The 8872-nt window shown below is 44.8% G+C and overlaps 1 protein-coding gene and 1 pseudogene across 1 annotated transcript; one reads left to right on the top strand and one right to left on the bottom strand.

The window, feature by feature from the left end:
- The first annotated feature begins 394 nt into the window (after positions 1 to 394).
- Positions 395 to 1009, top strand: LOC128105989 (40S ribosomal protein S8-like; annotated as a pseudogene).
- Positions 1010 to 1941: 932 nt separating this feature from the next.
- LOC128105585 (60S acidic ribosomal protein P0-like) lies at positions 1942 to 2948 on the bottom strand. Its single transcript, XM_052730828.1, has one exon. It carries the CDS (start codon positions 2893 to 2895, stop codon positions 1942 to 1944), a length of 954 nt encoding a protein of 317 aa, XP_052586788.1. The 5' UTR covers positions 2896 to 2948.
- Positions 2949 to 8872: the final 5924 nt, after the last annotated feature.

The raw sequence follows: 8872 nt of genomic DNA, 5'->3' as shown, positions 1-8872 counted from the left end.
GAATGACTTAGGTTCCAATGTGGAGTTCTCTTTTTCTTTTCTCCTTATGACCGATATATAATTTCAAATCTGTGAGTGGGCCTTGTGATGGCTTCCCTACATGGTCCAAACAGCTGGGGTTGTTTGTTGTACATGTTGTCTACAGCTCAAGAGGGTTATGCTGCTGAGTTTCTGAATTGTAACAATCAGATAAGTCAAAGCTGCCAGGCACAGAAGCTGAAGAAAAAGAAATGTAACCAAAAAATTTTGTTGATTCAAATATTTGTTATCCACGGTGCTATGCTTAGGGTACAGCAGTAAAAGTGAATTAGGCATTTTGTTCTCTTGGATTGCTAGTTTAGCGACAAGAGACAGAGTGAAACATAAAACCACTCTTTCCAGCCAGTGCCGAGTGATGGGCATCTCTCGGAACAACTGGTGCAAGGACCACAAGACTGGTGGTAAGAGGAAGCCCTACCACAAGAAGCAGAAGTATGAGCTGGGACAGCTGCGGCCAACACTAAGATTGGCCCTGGTTGTATACACACAGTCTGAGTTCAAGAAGGCAATAAGAAGTATGGAGCCCTGAGACTGGATGTGGGGAACTTTTCCTGAGGCTCTGAGTGTTGTACTCACAAAACAGATCATTGATGCTGTTGTCTACAATGCATTCAGTAATGAACTGGTCTGCACCAAGACCCTGGTGAAGAACTGCATCGTGCTTATTGAGAGCACATCGTACCAACAGTAGTACCAGTCCCACTACTGTGCACTGGCCCTGGCCACTAGAAGGGGGCCAAGCTGACTCCTGAAGAGGAAGAGATCTCAAACAAACAAACTACAACAACAACAAAAAAAAACAAAGAAAATTCAAAAGAAATACAATGAAAGGAAACAGAATGCTAAAATTAGCAGTCTTCCAGGGGACTAGCTCCAGCAGGTCAAGCTTCTTGCCTGGATCATGTCAAGAACAGGCCAGGGTGGCAGAGCAGAGGGCTATGTGCTTGAAGGCAGGGCGCTGGGGTTCTGAGGAAGGGCAAAGCCTGGAAAGGCAAATAAACCACCATTCATAGCTCATGCAATAAAGTTGTTTATTGTTCTATGCTTAAGAAAAAAAGGAAGGAAAAAAGGAAGGAGGGAGGGAGGGAGGGAAGGAGGGAAGGAAAGGAAGAAAGGAAGATAAAACTATGTCTGTCACCTCCATGAGAATAAAGGATGGAAGGCAGGTTCTGGGCTACTGAGCATTTCGCTCAGAGCACTCTCCCCAGGAAGATTTCTCCGCAAATGTCACTCTCCCATCTCAGGCCAGGTAGACCAGCATTTCCAGCAAAAACATAAAATCAAAGACTGTGGTTAAGGGAAAACTTTTTATTTTTCAGAAAAAGAAATGGAAACAGAAAGCGTCTTGTAGCTCTAAGCAAAATGGGCTGGCTGTTGGCAGTGACTTCTAACAATCTAGATGCCAGGCCTGTCTGCCCCATGCCACTTACTCCTTCTTGGTGACGCTATGGGAACATGCTTGGTATCACCACCGTTTCCTTGCTGGATGTGCTAATCTTAAGCCCCACCAACTGTATACCAGTACTTTCTCTACATCCTCGCCAACCTTCTGATGTCTTGTCTCTTTCATCATAACTATCTTAGCATGTGGAGGGGGGTTCTCCTGGTGATTTTTCTTCTCTGTGGTGGTTAGTGGTATTGAGGATCTTTGTCTATTTATATTTTGTCTTTTGAGAAGTACTTTTTCAGATCATTCCCCATCTTTAAGTCTGGCAATTTGCTTCCTTGTATTAAGTTTTTGAGTTTCTTTTGTATTTTGCATACTAACCCCTTGTCAGATATATGACTCATTGATATTTTCTCCCATTTTTTGTAGTTTTTTTTTTTTTTTAAACAGAAGTAGCTTTTATTTATTTCCATGTTTCTCAAATTAAGCTGACTGAGTTGGTTGTTTTGAGGGGATTAGTCAAAGAGACCAAATCCCATATCCTCAATATCCTCATCTAATTCCTCTGACTCTTCCTTGACTTCAGCCTTGGCTGGAGCTGCAGCAGCAGCAGGAGCAGCAGTGGTGGCGGCGGCCACAGGGGCAGCAGCCGCAAATGCAGATGGATCAGCCAAGAAGGCCTTGACCTTTTCAGCAAGTGGGAAGGTGTACTCAGTCTCCACAGACAAAGCCAGAACCCGCTTGTACCCATTGATGATAGAGTGTGGCACTGAGGCAACAGTCAGGTAACCAATCTGCAGACAAACACTGGCAACATTTTGGACACCTTCCAGGAAGCGGGAGTGCAGAGTCTGCTCTGTGATGTCGAGCACTTCCGGGTTGTAAATGCTGCCATTGTCGAACACCTGCTGGATGATCAGCCTGAAGGAGAAGGGGGAGATGTTCAGCAGTGTGGCCTCACTGGCGCCTACTTTGTCTTCAGTTTTTATCAGCTGCACATCACTCAGAATTTCAGTGGTGCCCCTGGAGATTTTAGTGGTGATGCCTAAAGCCTGGAAGAAGGAGGTCTTCTCGGGCCCCAGACCAGTGTTCTGGGCTGGCACAGTGACCTCACGTGGGGCGATGGCACCAGTAGGGGCAGCAGCCGGCACCTTATTGGCCAGCAGCCTGTCCCTAATCTCAGTGAGGTCCTCCTCAGTGAACACAAAGCCCACATTACCCCGGATATGAGACAACAGTTTCTCCAGAGCTGGGTTGTTCTCCAGGTGCCCCCGGATGGCCTTGCGCATCATGGTGTTCTTGCCCATCAGCACCACAGTCTTCCCTCGCAGGGACATGCGGATCTGCTGCATCTGCTTGGAGCCTACATTGTCTGCTCCCACAATGAAGCATTTTGGGTAATCATCCAAAAGTTGGATGATCTTAAGGAAGTAGTTGGACTTCCAGGTCGCCCTGTCTTCCCTAGGCATCACGGCGGTGCATCAGGGATTGCCACGCAGGGTTTAAAGATGATGTCACTCCAATGAGGACGCTTGGCAAGCGTAGTTTTTTTTTTTTTTTCCTGTTTTCTTTGTTCTACATAAGGTTTTGTTTTGACTTGGGCGTTATCTGTTGTTTGTTTGTTTTTTCTACTTGTTCCTTGACTGCCTGCGTTTGGAGTCAGATCCAAAAATATCTTTACCTAGACCAATGCCAAGAATCTTTTTCCTATGTCTTTTAATGACAATCTTTTAAAAGTACTTATTTTATGTGTGAGTGCTGTGGGATGTTCTGTATGGCAAATGTGTTGCTCTGATTGGTCAATAAATAAAACACTGATTGGCCATTGGCTAGGCAGGAAGTGTAGGCGGGACAAGGAGGAGAATAAAGCTGGGAAGTGGAAGGCTAAGTCAGAGAGACACTGCCAGCTGCCACAATGACAAACAGCATGTGAAGATGTGGGTAAGCCACGAGCCATGTGGCAAGGTATAGATTAATGGAAATGGATTAATTTAAGCTGTAAGAACAGTTAGCAAGAAGCCTGCCATGGCCATACAGTTTGTAACCAATATAAGTCTCTGTGTTTACTTGGTCGGGTCTGAGTGGCTGTGGGACTGGCAGGTGAGAGAGATTTATCCTGACTGTGGGCCAGGCAGGAAAACTCTAGCTACATGTGAGTATTTTGCCTGAATAAGTGTACCTTGTGCAGGCCTGGTACCCGCAGAGGCCGGAAGAAAGGTGTCAGATGTCCTGGAATGGGAACTGCAGATAGATGTGCTCCGTCAGCCACAGACCCTGTCCTCTGCAAACTGGTAAACACTCCTAGCTGTACAGCTGTCTCTCCAGCCCTGCAACAATATGGAGGTCTTGAGGGAACACAGAGAATTAGCAAGGGATTGTTGCAGGCCCTTTATCAAATGGAACCTGGGCAACCAAGACATGTTCTGAACAGCATATAACCAAGAAAGGCAATGACTGATGTATATGCTGAGGACATAAACTTCACAATCAGATGAAATAGCATGCTGTCTAGCTTTTTGTCCTAGGCTGCTGGGATAGTTTCTAAATACTTGGAATATTCTGAAAGGTTAGAGTTTTTTTGCTGTTCATGGTGAACTTTTCTTTTGCTAATGAAGTGACTCATAGAGGCCTCTAGAGAGTTCAGAAAGGGGGCTAGCCATGTTAGAAAGGTCAGCTCTGGGAGCACAGAAGGGTAGAGTGTGAATCATGTAACATTTTCAGATATACCTTCTGCTGAAGGGATTAGACAGGTGGAGACTGAATTCACTTGACCAGTGATTCAATCAATTGTGTCCAGTAGTTAAATCCCTAAAGAACTCATATCAAAGCCCCATTGAACTTGGTGAGCACACTGATACTGGGGAAGAATGTATGGAGGGAGTAGGAAGGAGGCAATGTTCAGCAGTGTGGCCTCACTGGCGCCTACTTTGTCTTCAGTTTTTATCAGCTGCACATCACTCAGAATTTCAGTGGTGCCCCTGGAGATTTTAGTGGTGATGCCTAAAGCCTGGAAGAAGGAGGGAGTAGGAAGTGTGTATTCGTGACTGGCAGCTGCCCTAGATCTTGCCTTCCATGCCTCTTATTTTAGATGGCTCTGATTTGTATCAAAATATTGTAACAAAATATAATGTAAACTGAGATACATAGTGTTTTGCTCATTCCTATATGTTTTTCTAGCTGTTTATCAGTGTTTGGGGACTTATATCTTAAGAACTCCTCAATATTAGGCCAGTCAGTCAGAAGTGCAGGTGGGCATGGGTCACAACTATCATCAGAAGTAAGTGAAATCTTTTTTTTTTTAAAGTTTTTCTCTTCCTTAAATTTTTATGTATATGGGTGTTTTGCCTGCATGTATATCTGTGTACCACATGCATGTGCAATGCCTGAGAAAGCCAGAAGAGGGCGTTGGATCCCCCTGGGACAGGTGTTATAGACAGAGTTATGAACTGCCATGTGAGTACTGGGAACCAAACCCAGGTCTCCCGGAAGAGCAGCCCATGCTCTTAACCTCTGAGCCATCTCTTCAGCCCTGTGAGTGCGATCTTGCTGGGCTCCATGCCCTAAGCCTGTGTGGCATCTTCATTAACTCCGGGTTGTGGTGGTATTTTACTTGTACTGAAATATGATTTTAATTGTATGTTAATAAATAAAGTTGTCTGGGGGTCAGAGCTATTAGAGTCACAGCAAGTGCATGGCGTCGGTGGCGCACGCCTTTAAGGACCTGGAGGGCGGTACATTCAGGCAGTGACGAGGCAGTCACATGTTTGGGTTTACAACCAATGACAAGGCAGAACAGGAAGACTTTAAAGACAGACACACACGGGAAGTAGGTCTTTTTCGGAGAGCTCTCTTGGCTGGAGAGGATCCCTGAATCAGGAAGGGTGAGGCTCTTAGCTCTGACCTCTTGGCTTTCTTCTCTGAATTGGCTCTGTGTTTCTTATTTTATAAGACCGTTGGTTACATCTACACCGGGTAGTCAGTGTCGGAACTGCACTGCAGAATTAGACCATAGCCTCATCCTGACACTTGTGTGTTGTGTGTACTGAGTTGAAGGGCTTTGATGACCCTTGGGCATATTCAGCACAGAGATTTTAATTCAGAAAAATGAACTGCATGGGGCTTGGGGAGGTGGCTCAGTCAGTGAAATTCTGGCCGTACTAGCATGAGAACCTGAATTCAGCTCCCTAGAAGCCATTAAAATGCCAAGCATGTGTGGTAATCCTAGTGTTGGGGAGGCCAAAATAAGGAGGGTCACTAGAGTTCACTTTCAGACAGCCTAGCTGAATTGGAAAGCTCATGGTTTAGCTTGTGGCTAAAAAGAAAAATATGAGGCAGACGGCAATAGAGGAGTAAATAGTGGAAGACACCTTCCATAAACCTCTGGTCTACATACACATGGACGAGTACGTGTGCATATGCTACACACACACACACACACACACACACACACACACACACAAAGAAGGACAAAATTTGAATTTAAGGACTACATTATTCATCTTGCAATAGATCAGAAAAACAGTGTTGGCAGGGCCAGTGACGAAGCTTGAGCTGGGTGTTCCAGGAGGAAAGTTCACGGTCCCATCCAGCAAGTACTTTACTTGAGGGCAGCAGTTGGCGTCAGTAAATGGTGGCTCATCGTAATCTGCTGGGGATGGTAATCATGATGTCTGCACCTTGGCTGAAGTTACAAATGTATTCAAAGATAAAGTTATCAGACTAGATTATTATGACATGTCCAGTCGCTGATTCCACAAAACTTGACCAAGTGCAGTTGCTCAGTAGTGTATAAAGGTGCAATCACTGGAGGCATAGTGTCGGGACTTTAGAAGAAACCCAAGAAATAATAGGTTAATTTTTTCAGAATTTGACTATCTTCCAGAAGCCTAGAGAAATTAGTAAGAACCATGAGTTGGATATATTTTAACACCATCTCTACACAGTACAGTGGAAATGGAAATGGGAAAGGCCTTCCAGAATAGATGTGGTAAGAAACCTTAAGCTATCTTATCACAGGCTCAAGCCCAGATGATCTGCTAACAACTGAGGGGGGTCTTTTGTGAGGAATCAACCCAGGAATTCCATGGCCTGGCTTTGCCCTGTGAATTAGTGAACAGTCACCAACTGCTTCCATCCCCTCAGCTTCAGGCTTCTAGTTTACTAAAAATAATGAGTAAGAAGTGATACAGAGCAGGTGCTGAGGCTGACTGGTGACTAATGGTATTCCCATCAAACTAGTTGCAGGAACTCGGAAAATACTGTATTTAACTGACATTTGTTTATTCTTTTAAAATCATCCAGAATTGTTTCCCTTACTAATAGTAATGGTATACCTTTTGCACATAGGGAAATTGACAGTCTGTTTGCTGGATGCTTAAGTAACTTAGCTTCAAATTTCAAAATTGCAGTTCTTCACTGACTAAGACTTGGCCAAGGGCAACATAAGGCTAAGTGGATGATCTCCAGAAAAAATTAATTAGTATAAATATAAAAACAAAACAAAAATGACCATTTTAAAGTCCTGGATATTCCTTCAAGAGCAACTAACAAGTGGGAAATCTTTAATTACTAAATCTTGACATGAATACTTAGCATTTGAGTCATGATTGTCCTCATCACGCCACTCTTACTCCCATTCCAGCAGATCAGAGAATGACTCCAGGGGACACAGGCAAAACGTGTCTCCTGCTCTCCTCAGCCTCTAGACGACGGCTTCAATTTCACCTCTCAAAGAACAGGCCACTAGCTCACCACTTATCAGTCACAGTCTCATATCGTAAAAACTCTGTCTGACAGTGGGAGCTGGGATGCCTTTCTCCGTCACCCCACCGCACATTCACAGGGTGAGAGCTGAGGCCCGTGAGCTGTAAGCTGAGTGCAGATGGTCTCCACTATGGCCTGCTCATAGGCACAGTTTCTGTGTCAGTGAGGGAGGCCAACACAGCAAGATGATATGACTTTGCTGCCTGTATTGATAAAGTAGGAGTCATACATGGTCAGTGGTGGGGTGTCATCCCATCCACCCACTTTGGTACAGAAGCTCTGAGGCTCTTCCCAGGGCAAGACACACACAATAAGAATGAAGAACTCCACAGTTCTGTCTGAACATGGAATAGTTCCTGTCTATAGCTTTGTCAAAAACAATGCTGATATTGGGGACAAATAATTGAGAGGGGATGGGTAGCTCCATGGTTGCAGAGCATCCAACAGACGAAAAGAGACATTCAGTCTCAGAGTCAGCCAAGAATAGCCTTGATGTGATTAAAAAAAAAAACCAGTTACCCCTGGGGGTCTGCAAGGCTGCGTGAGTGCTCCTGGCTGTACCAACTCAGGGCAACTAAGGTGGGTAGTGGAGATTCTGGCTATCAGCAGCAATAGCCAAACCTTATTGGGCAAAAGGCTCAACACAGCTTCTGACCAAATGCTACTTGGAAAGAAGCTTCTCTGACCCAGAGGAACCTCTGGGGTAACGCTTCAAAAGAAAACCATTGTCATCCCAGTAGACATGGGTGTGTATGGGTAGGCAACAGCGTGCCCCATCAAGAGAGGCTGGGAAGAGCCAGGATCCAGCCCTAGATGAGCATAGAATGCAACAGTAAGTTCCTATAAATGTGAAACTGCTCTTCAAACCACACACACAAAAGGTTTGTGTGGATAGACTGAGGGGTGACTGGAAGAGGCTTCCTCGTGGGTTGAACAAAGAGCAGCTTCATGAAGACCCAGAGGGGATCCCTAGGAAACAGAGCAACAGGTGAAAACAAGAAAAAATCCGAGCAAGGCATCAGAGGCAGACTACACCACAGACTTGGAAAGGGCACAAGATCAACACTGTGATAATATAGTAGCTAAATGCCTAGTATTTAATAGAATGAGCAGATATGCAAAGAAACAAACATATAACTCCTATACAGGAAAGGTAGCAAAAGTATTTCTGAATAGAACAAAAGCAGTTATCAAATATGATCCAAGAACTGAAGGAAATCATGTTGAAAGAAGTAAAGGAAGGTCTAATGATGAGGGTCCAACAGAGAGTGTGTTAATAGTGACATGATAGTGATCAGTTTTATACGTGTGGATATGACTAGGCTAGTTGACACGTAGACAGGTAAAAGTACATTCGTCCTGGGCATGTTCTTTGGAGGAGATTATCACTTGGAGCAGGACAGTGAAGAAAGTCTCCCTCGCTAGTGTGGGTGGACATCATGGAAGACAGACAGAATGGAGAGGCAGAGAAGGTTGCTTTGCCCTTTCTTGCCTTTTCCTCCTCAAGACATTTGCACCCCTGGCTCTAAGGCCTTTGGTCTAAGACCAGAACTCAACCAGCTACCCTGGGCCTTTGTGCAGGTGGCAGGTCACAGGGCTTCTCAGCTCCTGTGAACCAAATCTTTCAATAGTCACAGATCCCTATGGATTCTGTGTTTCTGGGTTATCTAAACTCTCTCTTTT

The sequence above is a fragment of the Peromyscus californicus genome, unplaced genomic scaffold (assembly GCF_007827085.1).
Source record: "Peromyscus californicus insignis strain IS unplaced genomic scaffold, ASM782708v3 Scaffold_9__1_contigs__length_137607984, whole genome shotgun sequence".
Taxonomy (NCBI): Eukaryota; Metazoa; Chordata; class Mammalia; order Rodentia; family Cricetidae; genus Peromyscus; species Peromyscus californicus.
This window is presented reverse-complemented; position numbering and strand designations above follow the sequence as displayed.

Excerpts from the sequence above, each read along its gene's own strand:
- LOC128105585 (XM_052730828.1), bottom strand. The coding sequence starts at position 2,895 with ATGCCTAGGGAAGACAGGGCGACCTGGAAGTCCAACTACTTCCTTAAG.